This window comes from Haliotis rubra, unplaced genomic scaffold, assembly GCF_003918875.1.
Source record: "Haliotis rubra isolate DU_JTF1 unplaced genomic scaffold, ASM391887v1 Scf54, whole genome shotgun sequence".
In the NCBI taxonomy this organism is placed as follows: Eukaryota; Metazoa; Mollusca; class Gastropoda; order Lepetellida; family Haliotidae; genus Haliotis; species Haliotis rubra.
The window spans coordinates 2,671,136-2,695,698 of record NW_025767235.1 but is presented as its reverse complement, the minus strand read 5'-3'; the positions used below and the strand labels follow the sequence as shown (position 1 = coordinate 2,695,698).

At 42.1% G+C, this 24,563-nt stretch overlaps 1 protein-coding gene across 1 annotated transcript in view; it reads left to right on the top strand.

Annotated features, from left to right (window-relative positions):
• The window catches only part of LOC124253355, an 82,774-nt gene extending 63,720 nt beyond the window's left edge, over nt 1-19,054 (top strand). The window contains 22 exon segments of the mRNA XM_046687105.1: nt 2,245-2,402; nt 2,703-3,032; nt 3,182-3,499; nt 3,930-4,262; nt 4,420-4,731; nt 5,199-5,522; nt 6,139-6,450; nt 6,613-6,927; nt 7,248-7,583; nt 8,059-8,141; nt 10,324-10,351; nt 10,799-11,122; nt 11,377-11,703; nt 11,841-12,188; nt 12,368-12,588; nt 12,591-12,702; nt 13,559-13,906; nt 14,499-14,813; nt 15,073-15,432; nt 16,133-16,495; nt 16,845-17,162; nt 18,078-19,054. Coding sequence (XP_046543061.1) covers nt 2,245-2,402; nt 2,703-3,032; nt 3,182-3,499; nt 3,930-4,262; nt 4,420-4,731; nt 5,199-5,522; nt 6,139-6,450; nt 6,613-6,927; nt 7,248-7,583; nt 8,059-8,141; nt 10,324-10,351; nt 10,799-11,122; nt 11,377-11,703; nt 11,841-12,188; nt 12,368-12,588; nt 12,591-12,702; nt 13,559-13,906; nt 14,499-14,813; nt 15,073-15,432; nt 16,133-16,495; nt 16,845-17,162; nt 18,078-18,445 — 6,253 coding nt within the window. The 3' untranslated portion in view covers nt 18,446-19,054.
• The last annotated feature ends 5,509 nt before the right edge of the window (nt 19,055-24,563 follow it).

The following is a 24,563-nucleotide window of genomic DNA, read 5'->3' as shown; positions in this document are numbered from 1 at the left end:
TTCTAATTGTGAATTATTAAGAAACATATCTATGTGCATCTATAAAGCTTTGCTTCTAACTAAAGTATTTCTACAAAGTATTGATAGGTAAAACATCTTAAACATAAATATATCAATCATCTTTATCTGTGCATTGCTAACACGTCTTAACAATTGATTACAGTATTGCCTACAGTATGGCCTACACTATTTGCGTAATAAAGAGTGAGTGAATGAGTGAGTTTAGGTTTACGCAGCACACTCCAATATTCCAGCTATATGGCGGCGGTCGGTAAATAATCGATCTGGACCAGATAATCCAGTGATCAATAGCATAAGCATCTGCCTGACCACCCGATCCCGTTTGTCGCCTCTTACGACAAGCATGGGTTAGAGAAGATCAATATTCTAACCCGGACCTTCACGGGTAGCGTAATATAGAATTGACACTATATATAAACTCTGTCAAAAAAGAAACGCAACCCCTGTATTTTAGAGATTTTGATCTGAAGTTTTAGGACGACACGGCATTTTTATTATTTAAGACAGAAGTCTGAAATTTGGCAGAATAATAACCCAGATGGGCATGTTTAAAATTGTCATTTCAAAAGTCATCTCACAGACACCAGTTTGTCACCAGGGGGGGCGTCTTTCTCAGTATCTCGTATGAGCACCACGCGCTGCAATCACTGCACGGCATCTCCTTGGACAAGAACGGATAAGACGCCGGATTCTTTCCTGGGGAATGGCTCTCCACTCCTCCTGCAGTGCAACGGCGAGCTGTTGCAGCGTCTGTGGCGGCGGCTGACGTTGACGTACGCGTCGATCCAGAGTATCCACAGGTGTTCAATAGGGTTGAGGTCTGGTGATTTAGAGGGTCATGGCAAGACATTGACGTTGGAATTCTGCAGAAAGTTCATTGTTGCACGTGCAGTATGAGGCCGGGCGTTGTCCCGTTGAAAAATCTGTGTCTGTTGGTCAATAATCGGGAGAAGGTGAAGCTGTAACACGTGGTTGATGTAACGTTGGGCTGTCAGGTTCCCTGGAACGATCACCAAGTCTGATTTCTGGTTGTATGAGATGGTTCCCCAAACCATGACGCTTTCTCCGCCAAATCTGTCCACCTGTCGGACGCAGATGGGCGCAAAACGTTTATGACGTCTCCTATACAGACGCTGTCTTCCGTCGTGACGTTGCAAAAGAAAACGTGATTCATCAGAAAACCAGATTCGCCTCCAGTTTTGTAAAGTCCGTATCCTTACGTTGTTGCACCACCTGAGTCGTCGGCGTCGATGTAGGGGCGTAGTACAGGTCCAACAACTGGTCTACAGGCACGTAAACCCGCTTCTTTCAGACGGTTCCTAATCGTTTGAGCTGACACTCTCCTCAAACCTGGTATTTGTGTGGCAGTCACGGTTGGTAGGGCATGCCGATTACGCAGGTGATGGACCCGGATGTACCGATCTTGAAGGGGGGTCGTGATTCTTGGCCTTCCACTTCTCGGGCGATCGTTGGTCAAATTGAAGTTGTTGTAGCGGCTCCAAAGTCGGGATATCGTTGTTTTGTGAACATTTAGGTGCCGTGCAACAGTTCCAAAACTTTCTCCGGCTTGAACACGACCAATGGCGATATTTCGGTCGGCAGCACTCAATCGTGGCATTTTTAACACAGCTTTTCGGCGACAAATGAATGAATATAATACGGAAGCACATGGGCTTTTATACACCTACATTAACTGCCATTTTCATGATTTGCATGTGTTTTTTTTGTGCGAAGTCACCATGAGGGTCATTTCATGCGTTGTGACGGAATAAGCAATAAAATACACTTATGCGTACAAATGCAGTTGTTTGGATGGTAATCTTCATTAATTACGTGTATCATTTCAATACATTCGAATAAAATTTAGTTTGGAAGCAATAACTTCATTCAAACGAATTTTTCATATCTGAGGACAGGGGTTGCGTTTCTTTTTTGACAGAGTTTATATATACATATATTAATAACAGTTTACGTGGAACAAGTATAGAAAGCAGTTTCTGTAGAACGAGTATATATTTGCTTGCAGCGTATTTGTTCAGGAAGTAGGACATATTATAGACGTGTGAGAAAAGTTGGAAATGTTGATGGCTACTACTGTCGGAAGCACTACACTGCTGCTGAGGGCAGGAATAAAGATACACTGATATAGCAGAGTCTTGTGACTGCTATATTTTACATATGAAGGGCGTCATACTGACTCACAAACCATCTCTTTGTTACCAGTTCGTTTGGCCCTGGAAGTGGACAGGTGTTCCTCTCCAACCCCTACTGTTTCGGGTATGAAACAAGCGTCTTCCAGTGCAGCAATGGCGGGTTTGGAGTCTCCGCGCCTGATTGCCAGAATCACGCCAACGATCTAGGAGTCCAGTGTTACGGAAATGGTAGGTGAAACCCAGAAGAGACATTATGGTACAAGGTATGGTGGCTACAGTAGAGGCAGAAATCGTCGTCTTAACACTATTGATGACATGATGCCGTCAAATGGCATTAGCTTTAAGAACTGGCTATTATTATTTCTGTTTGCTCCCCATTGCCAGTTTAACCTGGTCGAATTGGCCAATTGGCTGGAGAGGCTACGAGATGTATTGAGTCGATTTCGGTCTTCAGAACTATAAAACGTACACCGTGCATTCATCCATATAGTCACTTTATGAAAAGTAATTTCCATTTTGCATTCCCAGTGAAACTTGTACAAGGAACTACAAACGTAAATGCATCGACTGGCATTGTGCAGTTCTTCAAAGACAACTCTTGGCGCATCATCTGCGGCAGCGGCTTTGACAACTACGATGCGGCTGTCGTGTGTAGGGAACTTGGGTATCCTTACGGCTTTTCACTTCCCAGGGGGGCGTTTGGGGCGCGATATTATTCCTCCGCCATCAGCTACGTAAACTGTACCGGCTCAGAGAGCACAGTCGCCGACTGCGGCTTCAGAGTGGGCGGCTGCATCAACTACTACCCTTACAACAATTACGCCAGCGTCATCTGCTCTAAGCAACCTGTAACCAACGGTGAGTTGTTATGTAAGCTCTCAAAGCAATTAAAGTGTAACACACTTTGATGAAAGCGAGGAGTGGCAGGTACATACCATAGTTACACAGGTGAGTGAATTAACATAAATGAATGTGACTGACCTGATGATCTACCTTCCCTTCGGCAGATTTTGACGTAGTCCTTGGCACAACGTTCCCAACTATGGTTAGGATTCAGAAGATGGGAATAACAGCCACTGTGTGCAATAGCGGATGGGGAGACGAGGAAGCTAGGGTGGTGTGCAGATCTAACGGATACGTGTCGGGCGTGGCGTTTGGCGCCGTGGGTTACGCTTACAACACCCCTCCCAGTTTGTTGCAAACTAACTGCATCGGCAACGAGACGAGGCTTCAGGACTGCGCCGTTTCTACAAACCTTCCGTCTTCCTGCACTTCGTCATATTCAAATGCTGCGGCATACGTCTACTGCTACAACGACAATACAGGTACGTCGATATTGTTGGTGGGTGACATGCATGACAAAAAATGGTTAGAATGTTGTGATATTTCAGGTCTATTTGTTGGTGAGAGCGCATATTCTTGAAGACGTCATAACATTGTGACGTCATAACGTTATGATGAAGTTTTCATATTCATATACTGATTGAATTGTGTTTCAAATAATCTTTGTGATTGGGTGAAGAATCTTTTGATGGTGTTTCCCAGTAAATAAAAATACACGTCCAGAAAATTGGTTTGAATAATTCAAACATATAGTGACCTATAGCACACGCATTAGTTTTCTTGCCTAAAGGACACAATGTATAACGTTTGGGATTGTCTTGCATTCACCTGTCTTCCAAAATACTAAATCTTTGATACTTAGAAATATTTACAAGATGGCATGTAAAATCATGACATTATAATATTTGGTAGGGGTGAACCTCCGTCTTATGAACAACGGCCAAATATCCAACAGTGCTGGACGCGTCGAGGTCCAGATTGGCGGTGTGTGGGGCAGCGTCTGTGGTTACAGCCTCAGCTCCGGCAGCGCACGCGTCATATGTAAGACCTTAGGCTACCCCGACGGCTCAAGTCAGAGCACCAGCACATACGGCAGAGGGACTGGGCCGGTGTGGTTGTACTCTCCGTCCTGCTCAGGTACAGAGAAGGCGCTATGGAACTGCCGATCTAGTGGGTTCAACGTTACCAACAGGTACCCCTGCAGCGGGCATCGATACGACGTTGGTGTGCAGTGTTCTGGTCTAAGTAAGTACGTGTATGTGCTGTAAATCAGGCGATGTTTAATCATTCTGCTGATACAGGGCACTGTGACCTGTAGAGTTTTAGTATTATGCAGACCTGTGGAAGTTTGGTAGTTTGGGAATCAAGCAATGTTATTAGAGTCTCTCTGTTCATTCCACAGTTCGCCTCAAACCAAACAGGCAGTATGGCGCTGTTCAGGTGTACGACGGCACCAGCAGCTACCAGACAGTGTGTGCTGACAACTTCAACGACATCGACGCCAAGGTTGTGTGCAACGAGATTGGCTACCAGTACGGCGTCAGTGTCGGTGCCTCAGCCTTCGGCAGGCAGTCCTACGGTATTGGCTTCACGAACGTCCGCTGTACCGGCCGCGAGACTCGCTTCAGAGACTGCCCCCATGCCATCAGCATGACTTACTGCCCCAGTAGGAAGTACGCCTCGGCGGCCTGCTCCAACACCAACCCCCGGTCAGGTCAGTAACCACGTATTGTATTTAAGCAGTATGATGAATGACAGTATGGCTCTGGGAAATGCTACCATTATGAAGAACGCCCGGAGGATGTAGTTATATAACGTCAGCGTTAGAGACGACAGACTGGATTGCCCTCCGAAACAGATGCCACTGGGCATAGTAGTGGGCAATAGAGGGGAACATTATATCAGTGGATCACTAGGATTCAGTGATGAGATATCAAACACATCTCTTTTTAGGAGCTGAGTTTTGTATTCTTAGCCTGAGTTGCATATCATGACCTTCCCTGACGTTGCTAAGTAAGAATTAAGGGGAAATAACATCCGAGTAACTGTATCATAAAGTAAAGAGTACACAACTTCCTGGTAAATTGGGAGCCTATAAAATACACCTGAAGTTAACTATGCTGCTTTTAAACACATATAGATACCATGTATACTTAATGGCAATACACTGTTCCCCTACAGGATACACCATGACCATACAAAGCACGTACCAGGGCCGCATCACGATCCGTCACATGGGCATCAATGGCTACATTTGCCCCGACGGGTTCGACGACAGAGAGGCCATGGTGATTTGCCGAGAAAAGGGATTTACCGGCGGCTTTGCTTACACCTACTACCACCGATACTACTCCTTCTACTCTAGTTCAACAATGAGATGGTTATCTAATATCAACTGTGATGGCACAGAAACCTACCTCTCCAACTGTGCTGGCGTTAGGTTCGGCGACACTGCTAACTGTTCTTCCAGCGGGGACGCGGCCGTCTACTGCTACCAAACTAGTGGTGAGTATTAACATCAGTATGTTATGTGGAACTGGAACTATTCATATATGAAACAATGAGAGCCAAAATGGATGTACATGTGATAGGTTTTAGTGTACATACAATTATTTATTAAATAGAGTGAGTGAGTAGATTTTACGCTGCTCTTAGCAATATTCCAGCAATATCACGACGGGGGCCACCAGAAATGGCGATCGCGCATTGTACCCATTTTGGGAATCGAACCCGGGACGAGCGAGCGTTTTAACCATTGTCCTACCCCATCACCCCTTATCAAAAATAGAAAAAAGTCAATTGTTTTTCAAGACCTACATCGACGTAATAGCTTCACATTGAAGTTCTGTATTGATCATGTTTTAAAGATGTGTCTGCTCCAGACCTGTTTTCATGGGTTTCTCCAAGAGATAAAGGTTAAGAACATACATTATGAATGTACTTTTACTGTAAGCTCGTTTCAAACAGTGATGTACAGAATCATTTGTCACTATTACTATATAAAACATGAGAGCCAAAATGGATGTACGTGTGGTACTGGTAGGTTTTAGTGTACATGCAATTATATTAAATAGAGTGAGTGAGCAAGACATTACTAAAGGTCTCCAGGTGCGCCTTTCAGGAAACAAGACAGGGTCTGCAGGTCGGGTTGAGCTGAGCGTGGACGGGTCCTGGGGTACCATGTGCACATTATACTCCGGAACATACTACACAGACAAGAACGCCGATGTTATCTGCCGCATGCTCAACTACACAACAGGTCGTCACATGGGTCTGGGATCATTCGGCCCCGGCAGTGGTCCTGTCTATCTTAGTCGTCTGTACTGCCAAGGAACGGAGAGATCTATCTCACAGTGTACGTCTTTGTGGAGGCAGAGCTACTATGGCTGTTCTAACCACCAGAAGGATAACGATGTCATGTGTTACGACAACGGTGAGTGCGTTTATTGAACTGAATAAACGTTATGGGTAGTAACAGCTTTGTTATGGATGTTTTGGTCCAGGTGAACATTGTTTACTATACGTAAATGAATACACGCAGTATAAACAGAACAATTTATGGTTTTGGTTGAGCCCAATTTTGTCTTCACCCCAGTCCGTCTTATGGGAGCCGCCACCGTCAACTACGGCCGTGTCGAAGTGTACAGGAACAACCAATGGTCCGCCGTCTGTGACCACAATTTCGACAACGCTGCTGCCCGCGTTGTTTGCAGGAAACTAGGTTACGCTGACGGCAAGGCTCAGTGCTGCAACGCAGTCGGGAATGTCGACGCCTCCAGCATCACCGTCACCGTCAACGGTTGCTCTGGCTCTGAATCAGACCTCCTCAGCTGTAACCTTGCGTTTGGCAGCTGCACTACCGGCAAATACGCCACCGTCTACTGCTCCTACAACAGCATAAACGCTAACGGTAACAACTGTTACATGTCATTCCATTACAATTTGTCTCCTAACATTGGTCTTTGTGGGCCACTAGAAGGCTCTATTTCCAGAACTAAACACGTGTTTTAAGGCGGAAAACACTTTCAGGTACAGGTGCACTAATGGCGTGAAGAAAGCTGAATCCTCTTGATAGTGTTATGTTTAGAAAGCAGTTCCAGAATTGTCCATAATGAAAAGGAAGGTAATGTTTTAATCTAAGACAAGGGAAATTCGTTGTTTTAAGTGCTGATTTTTTCAAGTTCTGGTCAGGTCACTTTAAGTCACTCCTCTCATTCCTCAACTTTTCAGATTTGGTTGTCCGTCTTCGAGACAGCTCCAAGGACTATGGCTCCATTGAGGTCAATCGGTATGGATTCTGGGGACCTGTTTGCAACGTTGGCTGGAACAACAAAGACGCCGATGTTGCATGCCGCTCCATGGGATTTGTTGGTGGCGTTTCCTTCAGTGGCCAAATCTACTCATCGGCTCCCATGTTGGTTGGGAAGTTCAACTGTCAAGGTCGAGAGGGTAATTTGACCAGCTGTACCTACAGTGACCTTGACGACAAAGTTGACCTCGGTTGCAACTCCCTGACGAGTAGTTATAGACAAAGCGCTGGAGTCCTCTGCTATACCAATGAAAACGGTAAGATATATGTCTGAAACTGCAGGAAGTTCACTGTAGGAGCTGACATGGTGAACATAATATTTAATGTTGGGAGTTACCCTGATCTTGAATGTAGAATTATAAGTGCTCTGTATTGGGTAACCAGGCAGGATAAAGCCTCAGAAACATACTTATAAGACGTTTATGCTAAATGCCGAATCTATTGTAATATATAGCACATGCATGTGTGCATAAACATGAATTGATACCATGCATTCACAAGAACAGTGGCTCCGGTCGCAAACACATGCAAAAATCAGGTAATTGTTGGCACTTTTTACCTTGCATGCTTTCACTGCTGTTGCACGCAGGTTCAGTAATTTATGAGCTTCCTCTTGCATGGTGTCGTCTGCCGTACATTTGTCTCATATTAATTTCATAAAGAACGTGTCGTACCATACAACTGGCACCTTATGAACGATAATGGTCAGCGGCTCTTTGCTTTGTTTTCCAGGCGCCTCAGTGAGGTTGGCTGATGGAGGGTCGAACTACGGTCGTGTTGAGATCAACTACAATGGCGTGTGGGGCGTGTATGCGGTTGGTCCTGGAGCGATGTGGACGCTAAGGTCGTCTGCCGTCAACTTGGTTTTAAGGATGGGAGTTCGAGACCAGTAGACAGAAACAACAACACTAAAGTGTGGATGAACTATGTGAGATGCAGCGGTTCAGAAGCATCTTTGTTTGACTGCCCCAGTTATTGGAACTACAGATGGGGATGTACTAGGGACGCCGGAGTCATCTGTTATAACACAAGTATATATATTATCCCTCTTGAAAACAAATGTGACAAATAATATGAACTGTTAAAAAATGGGCTGCAAATAACAAAACGATCAGAGAGGAATAATTAAGTTCAATATATATAAAAGTACATTAAACTGAAGTTTATGCAATTATTCAATCATTTTCTTGTTGGCTGACATTCTTTTTTAACCGTGTATATGGCGGTAATGTATGAGAGAATGTTTTATGGTAAACGTGTATTTCAGTCCGACTGACGCGCGGCAACCAGATCTCCATGGGTGCGGTCGAGGTGTACTACAACACGAACTGGGGCAGCGTCTGCAGCAATGGGTGGAGCGACACTGATGTTTGTGAGTGACCGTTATTAATTAAGTACATCTATGGCATATTATGATGTCTTGCATAAAGATGAAATAGGAAAATAAAAGATTCATACAGGTATGTAGAGGTGGGGGTGGGGGAATGGGGAGGAGGATTTAAAATCAACGATTATCCTTAACAGTAACTAAAGTATTTTATCTGTGACGTAAACAGATTCATATGGACTATTAACATACTCTCTAGAAGAGAGAGTAAGTAGCTTTTGACCGTGTTGTATATGCAGTCTGTTGTATATGCAACCTGTTGTATATGCAGCCTTTTGTATATGCAGCCTGTTGTATATGCAGTCTGATGTATATGCAGTCTCTTGTATATGCAGCCTGTTGTATATGCAGCCTGTTGTATATGCAGCCTGTTGTATATGCAGTCTGATGTATATGCAGCCTGTTGTATATGCAGCCTGTTGTATAATGCAGCCTGATGTATATGCAGCCTGTTATATGCAGTTGGTACACCTTTACACGACTTGTATATGCAGTATTTGCCATTTATCTGATGTATATGCAGTCTGATGTATATGCAGCCTGTTGTATATGCAGCCTGATGTATATGCAGCCTGATGTATATGCAGCCTGATGTATATGCAGCCTGATGTATATGCAGTCTGATGTATATGCAGTCTGATGTATATGCAGCCTGTTGTATATGCAGCCTGATGTATATGCAGTCTGATGTATATGCAGCCTGCAATGTATATGCAGCCTGATGTATATGCAGCCTGATGTATATGCAGCCTGATGTATATATGCAGCCTGATGTATATGCATACATAAATGATGTATATGCAGCCTGATGTATATGCAGCCTGTTGTATATATTTATGTTAGTCTGTTGTATATGCAGCCTGTTGTATATGCAGTCTGATGTATATGCAGCATGATGTATATGCAGCCTGCTACCAGTGTATATGCAGCCTGATGTATATGCAGTTTGATGTATATATGCAGGCCTGATGTATATGCAGCCTGATGTATATGCAGCCTGTTATGCCTGCTATATGCCGCTACAGTCTGATGTATATGCAGTTTGATGTATATGCAGCCTGATGTATATGCAGCCTGATGTATATGCAGCCTGATGTATATGCAGCCTGATGTATATGCAGCCTGATGTATATGCAGCCTGATGTATATGCAGCCTGATGTATATGCAGTATCATGACGGCTGGCCCTGAAGCAACATCGTGGGCGTACACCTGACGACCCCACACATTTCCAAGAGGGATAACTGTAGCCTAATTTATGTTTATTGTTTTGCTAATATTACATGTCCTTTAGATACAGGTATTTGCCAGTTTGATAAAACCACTGCCCATTCATTGTAAGCACTATACATTCAGCCGTGGCCTGCAAGGAGCTTGGGTATCAGAATGGCTTCAACCTGTGCTGTGGAGTGTACGGGAGTCGGTCCTATACCGTGGTGGACAATGTTCAATGTGGAGGAACTGCCGCTACCAGTCAGTACATACATAAATAGGGTTACTACAACGGCACTGCCGCTACCAGTCAGTATTTATATGTTACATACATAAATAGGCCTGCTACAACGGCACTGCCGCTACCAGTCAGTATTTATATGTTACATACATAGATAGGCCTGCTACAACGGCACTGCCGCTACCAGTCAGTATTTATATGTTACATACATAAATAGGCCTACTACAACGGCACTGCCGCTACCAGTCAGTATTTATATGTTACATACATAAATAAGCCTGCTACAATAAGGGTGTATGTTCTCTCCCTGCTCTCGATTGTCTTTTGGTTTTCTTATTTCACGTAACCAAATAGGACTTGGCCACTGGATTCGTGTCCTCTTACTTTTATGTTGGTGTAATTTGAAATAACATGGACATGGCATGCAGATGTATTCGTCTTTAGTAAATTACCTAACGCAATGCTGTAACAATGCCAAGCTATGTGTACAGTGACATTTACAAGGCTTAGTGGACTTTCCAGCGCTGATCATACATCATTCTCCCCCAGAATGAATGGCCAAACAGCTGTTTTTCAATCATATGGTCAATTATAATCTGTTCTTGTGTTAAAACTTTCTAATTCCCCATTCAGCCTTCACGTGGTCGCTGGCTGACGGCAACAACTACACTGGCGAGGTGAACGTCAACTACATGAACATGGTGGGTCGTATCTGCACTGATGACTGGGACGACAAGGACGCCACCGTGGCGTGTAAAGAACTGGGGTTCACCAAGGGCAAGGCCTACACCCACTACAAATACTCCTACTACGCCGACAACGGCCCCTTCTGGACGTCTAAGATGAACTGCGCCGGCACAGAGAGCCGTCTATCAGATTGCTCCCGAACACAGCTGGGTCAAGTGGCGTCTTGTCAGAACTCCCACTCTGCTGGTGTGCTGTGCGGAGACAATGTTGGTATGTAAATGTCGACAGAGACATGTCATTATACATAGAACCATGAATGTTTATCTGGTGGTCGCATGTTCAATAACAAGCAATAATTTTCATGAAAAAGGATGTGTTCTTTTCAGTATGGAAGAAAAGAGTACAGCAAATGTTACCCGTCAGGACACTATCAGTTGAATATCCCATTATTCTCCTTTAGCATTGCAGTTCTCTACTGCGATACAACCATATGGATATGATTGTGGTGCATTTCTTCTATGCAGGTATTTACTACAGTCTCTCCGGGGGAGGCGCTGAGAACGCAGGTCGAGTGGAAGTGTCTGTCAATGGCGTGTTGGGTTCAGTATGCCGCTCCTACTTCGACAGCAGGGAGGCTACGGTCATGTGTAGAAGCCTTGGCTATAATACGGGCGTGGTAGATTACTACACCAAGTACCCCAACGCCACCGGTCCCGTGTACCAGAGTAACTTCCAGTGTACAGGCAACGAGGGATCATTGTCCGAGTGCCCACATCAGGGGTGGAAGGTAGCCACCAGTAGATACTGCTTGAACCACAACTACGACGCTGCCATCACCTGCTACGGAGACGGTGAGTTCAAATATAAATTAATTCATGTTTCTATGTATAATATACCATATGATCTACCCTCCTTATTGGCGTTGATGACCTCTGTGCTATTCTGATGAAGTGTATAATCCTAAATCTGGCCCCCGCGTTGTCTTCAGTCAAACTGGCTTCTGGATTCTCCCCGGACATCAAGCAAGGCCCTGTTCAGGTTTGGAAGAACAACACTTGGCACTACGTGTGCGACACCAACTTTGATGACCTGACCGCTAAGACTGTGTGTAGAAGTCTTGGCTTTGTTGATGGGAAGGCCTTGTGCTGCTCGGCCTATGGATCGAAATATGTCAGGTACTCCTACTACGGCAACGGCCTCGGCAGCTTCCTACCCAACACGACGATGAATTGTGACGGCACCCAGTCTGATCCGATGACGTGCCTCGCACCCGGCACCTGCTCCCAGGACTATGCATCTGTCGTCTGCTTCAACACCTCAGACAGAGTCGAAGAAAGTAAGTTACACTGGACTTTTTATCTTCTTTCTTTTTGGTTCCTGTACATCGTTAGAAATCCTTTAAATTTAGTTAAGCATAAATATATTTACGTTATTGACAAAATTTGATAATTTCAAACTAAACTTGCCCAGGACAGATGAATGTTTTATGATACAACCGTTTGTTACGCTCCATAGCCTACACACTGGGGTTTGATGACTCCACGTCGGACAGTGGTCAGATCGCTGTGCAGCACTATGACGTGAAAGTCGGATTTGCAACACGTTCTGGACCGACACGGAGGCCACGGTCTTCTGTAAAGGCCTGCACTACGACAATGGTATCGCCTACCACCACTCTGTCCAATACAACTATCAACCCCTCCGATCACGTGGTCCCTTCTGGCTCAGCGCCGTGAACTGCACCGGAAGTGAAACGTCGTTGACAGACTGCGCCTACAACGACAGGATGAGTCTTGGGAACTGCAGCTCCGCCGACATCGCTTCAGCTATCTGCTTCAACGGTGACAAAAGTAGGCATCTTCAAACAGCGATAAATGGTGATGTTTAGCTGTCCAAACCCAATCGGTGTTTTTTTCTTCGAAACTACGCAGTGCTTTGATGTCTAACTTGGTATTATAATAAGAGATCTGGAAGTAGTTTTGACATAAATACGTTTGAAAAAAGTCTACTGAATGTAGTGACTGTTCTAATTTTTATGATTGCAGAAATTGGTTATGGTTACCAACTTCAAACAGTTCACTGACGTTTTGTTCGCGCTTAGATAAAATACCACCAAGAGTCGTAATATTTAGTTTATATACTAGACATTCCTTGGGTATATTCTTGGACTTCTAGCAAAGATTTTACATTATCAGACTAATTGTGTGTATACCTTTAAAATGGAGCATTAAAACAGTAAGGTTTTAAAACACAGTAAGGTTTTAAAAGACCTTCATTAAACATCAAGATTACAGTATTTGCAATTACTTTTGTATCACCTGTTCATACATCTCTCAACAAGGACAATGCCTCTCAATAATTTAATCTTTGTCAAGCTTCACCTTGTGTGTCCATTACTTGACGAAGATGATGACCAGTGTGTCGAAATGTAAGATTGGTTATTGCCCTCCGTGTTAATATTGCTGTCAAAATAGCACATCATTCACTCGCTATCTAATTCTAAATTCAAAATGATCCTTACATTTCTCTAAAAACACAAATTCTGATTTGTCAATAAAATGGAGAAGTGTAGATAATTTTCGGGTTGTACAGTGAGTGAGTTAAAATGTGTTCCCGTCATTCAGGATACGATTACAATTCATCAGCCATGAATTAATCATCGTCCTTTTGCTACACCCAAAACTTTGTTACTGAACCCTCCTCCAGGTATCCAGTACCGCATGGTGGCGCCCGATGGTACACAGCAGAACTACGGTCGGGTGGAGATGTCTGTGGGCGGTGTGTGGGGAACAGTCTGCGACAGGTACTTTGACAACCGCGAGGCCGGCGTCTTCTGTCGGCAGAAGGGATACAAGGACGGCTACGCCATCCCAAACGCCTTCTACGGCCAGGGAAGTGGCCCCATGTGGCTGAGTGGCCTCCAGTGTGTCGGCACCGAACCCAGTCTTCACAGCTGTCCCCACTCTGGCTACAACAGCGAGGTCGTCTCCGGCTACAGCTACTGGTCGTGCCAGAGTCATCGCGATGACGTCTCCGTTTTCTGTGTCGACAATGGTGAGCACACACAGTACATTTTCCCTTGATCACTGCACCAAGAATGTGGACAAATGCATCTGTTAAACACATATTACAGGATGTAAATGCCAATGAGTTTATCAATGAATTGCAATAATCTATGCTTATGAATCCCAATCATGAATGACTCCTGAAGTAATAATTAGTGGTTGATATTATGATCAATGTCCGCCGCTGCCGAGATACGATGGGATACTACCAGCCAGGTCACCCAGTCTAACATCTCATCTAATATGTTCATGTGTTGCCACAAGTAGTGTCAGGGAATCTCTTCCAACCTGATCCCAACTGTGAGTTCATGTCCGTTGTTGAGTTGCTCATGGCATCACACTATTGCAACCCTCGGCGTCTGTGAATATATTCTACTCAGATTGGATCACTTAGTCGTAAACATCTGTTCAAGGGTTTCGGACGCGATTTCTCTATAGTGCCGTCGCGTCAGACAGACCAATTGTGGCTATTGCGCAGCCAGCTGTATCTGAAATGCAAAGGACTTTTGTCACGTGCAGATGGTAAGGTTATAACACTGTCTACAATAATCATGCCCTCATGTTCAATCTTATATTTCCAGTGAGGCTCAACACCGGCCTCAACTCCTCCATGGGCGCTGTTGAGGTGTACGCCAACAACAAATGGAACGCCGTGTGCGACAGTGGCTTTGACGGGAACGCCGCTCGGGTGGTCTGTAGGACAATGGGCTTCACCTTTGGCGTCAACATTGGTGGTTCTCTGTTCGGCATCACCGACGGGCCGATCGCCATTAGCCAGGTGACGTGCAATGGTCGGGAGGCCAACTTCAAACAGTGTTCAACAACATCATCAACAAGCTGCAAAAGTGGCACCTACGCCTCTGTGGTGTGTTCCAGCGACCCCATAACTGATAGTGGTACGTGTTTAGCGTCTTCCAGAAGACATGACATGATTAACTCTAATAATGTATAAGTGATAGTTTTCAGAAAACAATTACGAGATGATTGGTAAGATGCATAGATAAAATTAGTCACCATTTCTATTTTGTCTGTTGAAGTGTTTAAAAAAACCCAGTAAACGCGAAATCTTGATGAATGTAGTCCAATTTTTTGCCCAAATGAAGACCTTAAACTGGTGTTTACTTCTATGTGTCTTTTGCATGTTGCAACCACTAGGCTTCCTTCCTCGGCTCGTTGCTGACGACATAGTTGACGACACCCACGGGTTTCTGGAAGTAAGAATCAACGGCATCTGGGGCAGCGTCTGCGGCTCCGGCTTCGACGACCGTGCAGCTAACATCGCCTGTAAACAGTTGAACTTCAAAGGTGGCGTTGCCTACTCGCCCGCCATATACAACCCCTTCCACAGTACAGGTCAGCATATCATCAGCGAGAAACGCCCCATCTTGATGACCGACGTGGTCTGCAATGGCAATGAGGACAGTCTGGCAAAGTGTGCCTACAAGTCCCGCAGCACCACCAAGTGGTGTGACTACTACGCCCCGAGAGCTGGACTGCTTTGTTACAGGAACTCAGGTAGGTCATAGCTGGGGCTTCTCTTGAATCTTCGTATAATCAGAAACGTGGTATACGGATGTCCTGATACATTAGGGGCGGTGGGGTAGCCTAATGGTTAAAGCGTTGGCTCGTCACACCGAAGACCCGCGTTCGAATCCCCACATGGATACAATGAGTGAAGCCCATTTCTGGTGTCCCCCGCCGTGATACTGCTTGAATATTGCTAAAAGCGGCGTAAAACCAAACTCAGTCAGTCAGTCAGTCGTATAATCAGAAACGTCATATGTGGATAACATTTGTTTTAGAACATGTAAGAGGACTACACTATGTAGGGTGATCATGTGAGATTTTGCGGGTTATATCTTTAAGTTGACATGTTGCAGTCCGATAAAAAGAGGAAACTATGACATACGGGTAGTGGGATGTTTGTGAGAGATGTGGACAGTGTGTATTAAGATTCCATTAAACTTCACAATAGCCAACAGTACACATTCTGTTTCGACTGAATGGTTCGAACATTTCTTACATGCAAGACAGGTCTGAGAATGATGATATTTCCTAAAAATCACTGAAATTAAAGAAATAATGATTTGGTTTAGTCAGGTTATCCATACCAGGTGTTTCAGAGTACGTGAGCCTAGTGTTCTGGTGTTACTTCGTGGTGACGTGTACAACAATACACATACTTACGTTTTATGTATGAGCTTTATAATTGCAGGAATACAGTATCGCTTGGTGAGCGCTGCAGGTGACAGTCCTCTGCAAGGCCGTATTGAAATGAAGTATGACAACCAATGGGGCACCATCTGTGACGCGTCCGTCTCCTCCAACACAGCCAAGGTGGCCTGCAAGAGTCTCGGCCACGTGGATGGACTCCCAGTGTCCAGTGCCGGCTACAAAGTCGCCAATGACAACAGGCCGATATGGTTCCATTACTTTAAATGCTATGGAAATGAGACTACTCTCCCTACCTGCATGAACGACGGCTTCGATTCGTCCCTGTCAGTCTACAGCTACTGGTGGTCGTATTATTGTAAAAACATTGGACCGTCATCCGCCAAGTGCTATAACAAGGAGATCAGTAAGTATCCTCACAAACATTCTAAGTCACACATACCAGATCAAGAGGGCACTTGCACTTCACTTTCTGCCTTTGATTATAATCCGAATGAATGTTATTTTGCTAAAACCTTCTAGAATACTAGCAATATCTGGATGTCTTGGTTGTGATCAAACGACATCAGAGGATAAACAAACTTGAGCAAGGACCCACCTAGGGGCACCTGTCACATGATCCGTCCGGGAACAAACGGGAACTTCTATACTGGGCCTGTATGGCCATGTGACACAACTGCGAAATTCATATAAACAGCTTTTATGTCAGAGACTTTATAACATCCAGATCTGATTGATTATCTTCCATCCCTCAGAGGTAACAAACGTACGTCTTGTTGACGGCTCAACCAACAACACTGGGAGGGTGGAAGTATTCCTTCAGGGACCAGACAAATGGGGCACCGTCTGTGACGACTTATGGGATGACAGAGACGCCACCGTTGTGTGCATGATGTTTGGATATGCCAAGGGCAAGGCCATAACCAAAGCCCTTTACGGCCAGGGTAAGGGGCCGATCTGGATGGACAATCTTGGCTGCAGGGGGAATGAATCTCACCTACAGGACTGTCCATTTAATGGTTTTGCGATACAGAACTGTCGCCACACGGAGGATGCCGGTGTAGAGTGTTCAGGTAAGCATGGATGACCAGACACCCAACTTGAAATTTGAACAGACAGTAGAAACCGGATGCTCCATAGGGCTCATCTTCTGCTTGAAGTTTATGTATTAGCCATTGTTTTGCAGTGGAATGAAAACAAACAAAAATTCTAAAAGTAACCCAAATTTTATTTTCCCACAATCGTCGATTAATGCAAGACACTGCACGGAAGCTGCAGTGTTTTACTAAGGTCCGATTATGACCGAATAATCTAACAGACGTCTAAATATCAAACACACAGATGTTCATTCGATTCTAACCAGCTTACTAACTAAACACTCAACACCAACACTCTATGATTCTAAGTTTAACACACCAATACACTCGTGTAGGATCACGAAATATGTTTATATAATAGAAACATGCATGAAAATCTCGTACAGATGTCCAACCGCAAAGCGTTGTGTGTTCGCGTGTTCAACAAATTGTCCGAGAACAAAAACATCCATAACATAACTGAACATGTCCCAAAACGCACCTGTTATATAACGTCCACCGAGACAACGTGCATCTGGTAATTATCCCTCGAAGCAGATTACGTTTTTAAGAGTTTCGAATATTCCATGAACTGTTCTTCAGTCCAGCCATACTGGTTTCATTCTCTATTACTTGGCGAATACTACTTTTCTTGTGGCAATGACTACATCTTATCCAGATGTGTAGCAATAGTATTTTCAGCCAGTCGATTATTACTTCCTCGCTGTAAATGTCCACTAACCCTCCTCCATGGCTACCTATTTTGTATAGAATATGGTGTTACCTGTGGTGCCCCCAGGACATAGTATGTCTACCTATTGTGTATCACTTTACCTATGATTCCCCCTTCCCCCAGAGCAAAACGTTTCTACCCTTTTTGTAACACTTTACCTTTGTTTCCTCCGTCCCCAGGAGTCCTAACAACGACTCCAAGCGTTCCGGTGGGAGGTCCAGTTACTCAGAAAATCTCCAACAACTCGCCCCCAGCAGCCGCCATTGCCGCCCCTATCGTCTGCGCTCTGGTCATCGCCGCTGCCGTCTGTGGCTTCCTGTACTACAGACGCCGGTACAAAAACAAGGACAACCTGACCAAGGGACTTGTGCCTGACATCCCAGCCAGTACCTCGAGGGGGGGATTCGGAGTGTCACTCGGGGGAGCCTCCGCCTTCTTTTCCAAGTCTACTAATGATGCAGATGTATCTGGAGTGAGCAATCCCAATTATGACAATGTTTCACCCGACGGATCTGATATGACACATGCAGATGCAAGCAATGCATAACATTTTCGTTATCCTATTGGTTAACTCGTCGAGACGAAGACCGGGTTCCATTCCCCCACATGGATACAATTTGTGATACCCATTTCTGGTGTCCTCCGGCTTGATATTGCTGGAATATAGCTCACTCACTCACTCACTCACTCACTCACTCTCTAAGAATTTGGTAATATGCCAACGGGTTCAGACATACCCAGGGGAGAACGAAGTTGTTGATGGATGTGTTGGAGCTGTGTGATGTACATGGTTAGAGCATATAACATCTATTTTGACCATTAATGAAATACCTTTACACCAGCACTATTTCTTTGTTCATGAGACTTTTGTACACATATGTTTTCTTAATCATTTTGCCACGATGTATTTCATGCAATTTTGATTGAGACTATACGGCAAATGAATGGTATATTACACTTTAAATTTTAGAATTATATCTGAGATATTTCTCCACATCTTGATGAAATATTGTTTAATGTATATATGTATTTGTAAATTTATATAAAATATATATTTGAACGACTTTATGAATGGTAATAATTTATATTTCCATAATTCATTTCAAATAATGTTGTTTGTGTTGTTTAATTATTTAATAAACTAATTTGATCTCTTTTTCTGCTTGCTTGTTGGTAACATTGATGCTGTGCTTAAACCCTGTATTTTAGGCTGACACATTGTTGGGTTATGCAATAGTACAGAAGTAAATTCTCACGGCTGTAAGTGACGTTTTGTTCATAGAGCAACTAGGTATGCATCTCAGGCATATCGGTCGTAGTAGTTGTGGTCTGAATAGCAATACGTAACATACCTATTACTAAGGTCAAGGTTGTTCCCCAGTATTTGGCGACTTGGACAGGTGTGTACCAATCCCCAAAACTATCAAACAAGCATTCTGTTACAATGTAGTCAAATGTTTTGCTCAAGTTATAGGTATCCAACAATTACGAAAGCAGCTTCAGTGATGATGCAGGATAGGATCGAAAATGAGTGCTTGGATAATTACTGGGTAATGCTGTATTTTCTCAGTATCTGTATGTATAATATCGTCTAAAAGAATGAAAGCGAACGATGACAGCCTGATCCTAATACTATATTAACAGAAACATGTTAAACGACAGTAGAGTTAGTTAACAATATTGCATTGAATTATATGAGCACCTTGAATACAAGTCGGAATAAGTCAAATTCAAGTGTGAGTGAGTGAGTGAGATTAGTGTTACGCCGCACTCGGCGATATTCCAGCTGTATGGCGGCAATCTGTAAAATCCAGTGATCAACAACATGGAAATTCACAATGTAAAGTACTTAAATATTTAATATCCACTAATTATATTTTGGTGTACGGAACTGGAACTGAATATATTTAAGTTTCTTTAAGATACTGCAGTGCTAAAGAATTAAGGAAACATTAACATTGGCGCCTATATATTTTATAATGTCACTGTATTTTACACCGTTTGATGCGCACGTACAATCTAAACCTAGTTGTCTTCAGATTTCATCAGATTTTCTTCGGGTTTGGGATAGACGGTCGATTTGTGTCCGGCGATGAAATACTAAGGGTGAATTCAACCCAACAAAACTACTAGAATCTGCACTTAACGGAGAAAGTGTAATCCCAAATATAACATGCACAGGCGAAGGAACCGGGGGGTCAGTTTTTCGGGGTAATAATAATCTGATTATGATTACAGCGTCCGGTGAGCTACTAGTCAGATGGATACTAGGCGCTATATAAATGAATTATTATATTATTATATATTTTACGTCATCATACTAACCCTGTAGTGTCCACTATAAGAAATATGCTTTGGAAAATTCAGACGAAAGTTCTAAAACTGTGTTACAATATCTCTTTTAGTCATATTTGAACACCTCCACAACGTTTTTGAAAATATCTGTACAATTAAGGGATTTACTAAATGTATCATATATACTAATGGGAGTAAGGATACTGTGTATCACATATGATACAATATCATATAAGATCATAGTTGTTTAAACAACTGTTTTATTAACTCAATTTGCACGCAGCAAATTAAAGCTACTTTGGGAAAATTAAGCTCAGCTGAGTAGAGACGTAAGTGTTTGACTGTCGGTACGATATCGTAAAGTTTAAACTAAAGGGCCCTGATTATCGGAAGTGAGTGAGTTGAATTTTATCATCGGCAGTATTTCAACCATATCGTGACTAGAAAAGATATACATACGTAATAAGTACATATAGTTAATATAGAATCCTGTCATCGAAGGACAGTAAATAACTAGGTTATCACATCTGTTTACAATCACTCTACGCCATGAGCTACAACATGTCCACCATGTGAACCAACCGCCTTAACAAAACTTATTTTTTCTGAAGCACTTGTATGTACTGAAAATGAAATCGAATGTTAACACTGAAAATATCACTATATGTTTTTCAGTATATTCGTGGAGGTGACACGGATTTCGATAGAAGTTAAGCGTCATTTTTCACCCAAGGAAATCGATCCAATGATGGCTTAAAATATCTTCAAATATCAAATGAAAGCTGAAGGGAAGGTATTGGGGTTACAATGATGTCATTTCCACCTGAATATCATGGAAAGTGTATTGATTATGAAATGTTTAGCTAATGTTAATCAGCAGTCATTTGTGACCAACTTGAGTTATTCCGCGACAGGCCGAATAGCGATTTCTCACCCTCTAGATGGATTATATATTGATGTTTTAAGACGAGAACTACTTCGAACAAGAACGATATATAATAGTCATACACGTCCCAGAAGCACACGCACATTACTGTTTTTTAAAGATTTGAACCTATTTGAAAAAATACTACTGATAAGAAAAGGATATTTTGTTGAAAAAACACATTCTATTCAACGATTCTCGATCTGCTGCTTGTTATATTTCCAAATGTATATTTCTAAATATGGTTTTAAAGTTTATAAAGAGGAAAATATGCGCAAATTAACTTCTTCAAATTTCCCTGACATTTGGGAACCATAATGTTTCCTTGAATAGTTAGTTAGATTCATACTTTTAATCATATGCTTTTTATGACCAGATGTAAAGACAATAATACTGTTTGGTATTCCACTATTATAAACCTATTTAAGTTGTTTCAGGCTTTTTTCAACTGACTTTAAAAAGAAAATAATCATTGTTTTAAATATAATTATTCAATAACAAATCAACAGTGAGACAACTGAAGACACTGAGCATCAAGGTCACTCTATGTGGGACTTCATGTTTGATTATTTCAATCTAGAACGTTTTTCATTTGATAAAAGTGCAAAGATAAAATCTTGGTCAGTTGGTGTAATTGTCCCCAATCATAAACAGGGTGATATAAATAGTATGAATAATTATAGAGGGATTACCCTCCTCAGCATATTTAGTAGAATATTTACTTATATCATCAATAAAAGAATAGTTCTATGAGCAGATACTCTGGATAAAATAAATGAAGAACATGCGGATTCAGATATTGATTCTCAACAGTTGATAATATTTTAATTCTCCAAACAATTGTAAAAAATATTTACGTACTAAAGGTGGTAAATTTTATGCTCTCTTTGCAGATTTCTCGAAAGCATTTGACTCTGTAAATAGAAATAAACTATGGAATCTTTTACGAATGTATGGTTTGAGTAGGAAAATGAATCAACTTGTATGCAGTATTTATGAAAATGTAAAAGTGTGTGTAAGAAATAATAACGACGTCTCAAAAACGTTTACAAGCCAGTTAGGAGTAAGACAGGGTTGTATTTTTAAGTCCTTTTCTGTTTAGTTTCTTCATAAATGAATTAGCAACTCAAATTCATGAAAATTGCAATCATGGCATCCAACTACATCTTGATATTACGCAGCTGTTTCTCCTTTTATTTGCTGATGATATCATATTATTTTCCAGTACTGTTAATGATTTGCAGAGACAAATTGATGAATTAGAGGACTATTGTGATAATTGGAAACTAAGTGTAAACAAAGATCAAACGAAAGTTGTAGTTTTTAAAAAAGATGGTAAAATATCGGGTAAAGAAAAAAAAAATTCACAGAACTTCTAAAAATAACATCGTTCTATAAATATTTAGGTGTTCACTTCACCAAAACCCTCTCATGGAATAGACACATTAAACAGGCAGCCATACAAGCTCAGGTTTTTTTTTTTAATTTGTATCTATAAGCAGTTAAATGCTTTAGTAAATGTTTCATTTACGCCGCTTTTTAAAATATTTGATGTTACAATAAGCTCAATACTACTGGATGAATCTGGGTCTTACAACATTTTGATGTAATAGAAAAAGTTCATGTATATGTCTGTAAAAGATTTCTTGGCGTTAAGACAAGTACGTCTAGTGTTATGGTGTATGGTGAATGTGGTAGAGTACCTATGCACATATTCGCTCAAGTTAAGGCTATCAAATACTGGTTAAGATTCTTAAACATGCCTCCACATAGGTTTCCCAAAATGTGTTACAATATGATGATAGTTTATGACAATAATGGAAAAAATAATTGGGAAACGAATATAAAAACATTGTTGTTCAAAACTGGTTTTGGTAACGCATGGTATGAACAAAACGTTAGCTGCTACCCTAATTTTATCATGTCACTGACTCAATTTATTTATGTGCAGACATAGTTTGAATCTCTGACTCTATCAAACAAATGTTTTTATTATAAACTTTTTAAAGCGAAATAAGTTTGGAGTTGTACCTCTCTAAGATAACAGTAGAGTAGTTCCGAGTTGCATTATAACGTTTTCGATGTTCATCTCATGATTTATGTATAGACACTGGACGCAATACTTATAATAATCGACAGGAGAGACTATGCCAACTACGTGATTTAAATACTGTCGAGGATGAGTACCATTTCCTTCTTGTTTGTGCGCTGTACTCAGATCTTAAAAGAAAATATTTACCAAATCATTTTTTTAGATATCCAAACGTTATTAGATTTATATCATTACTAGCAAGTACAAACATTTTAATACTTCAGAATTTGTCAATGATTATATTCCATGCAACATTACAAAGAAAGAAAAATAATAACATTTGAAAAAATGTAAAAAATGTTACTAGTCGTGCGATATAAATGTATGCATGTTTTATGTACTATAGGCCTGTGGCCTCTTCAGTACGGAATAAAGGCTAACGGTTGACATGAGCATGGCAACTAGGTGTATGCAATAAAAACAACATTTGTTTGAAACCATGGACATAAAGGTTCATAAACGTTTGAAGCGTCAATTTAAAAAATAAGTTATGAATGAAAAGGAATCTATTTACGTCATCATATTAATGTAAATCAAAAATGTTGAGATCAGGGGACATCCTCTTGCTCTTCGACATGCATTTGGTTATTGGATATAACTTATATGTTGATCACTTTATTATGTTGGTCTTTTTTATTGAATGCTAGTCCCAAGCATAGGGAGTATAAATTATCATAACACAATTCATAAAGGGATTATTGAAAGCGGAAAAAAAAAGACGTGGACGGAATGGACTTGTGACTGAAGTTACCTTTTCTGGTTGGACAAATATCAACTCACTACATATTTACTAGATAAATATACCGCAGGAGCGGACACTGTTTCAAAAGTGATGCGCCACTTCATCTGATCCGAGTGAGTGAGTGAGTGAGTTCCAGCTATATGACGGCGGTCTGTAAATAATCGACTAACGGGATCGGGTGGTCAGACTCGCTGACTTGGTTGACACGTCATCGGTTCCCAATTGCGCAGATCGATGCTCATGCTGTTGATCACTGGAACGTCTGGTCCAGACTCGATTATTTACAGACCGACGCCACATAGCTGGAATATTGCAGAGTGCGGCGTAAAACAAAACAAAACTCACTTCGGCCGTATAGGAGCCGTGCCAAATTACACTTACCAGAGGGGTACACAAAGTTCCTGCTCTAGACTACCAATTGTCTAGACTACCAGTTGTCCGACTTCCATTTTTGTGCAAGCCGTGGTGACTGAGTGGGTTAGACGGCTGACTTTGTGTGTTGGCGATTAGGTGCCTGACTGAGGGTGTGGGTTCGAATCCCGCATGGACTCAACCCAACAAAAGTACTAGAATTTGTACTTTATTGAGAAAGTGTTATCCCAAATATAGCA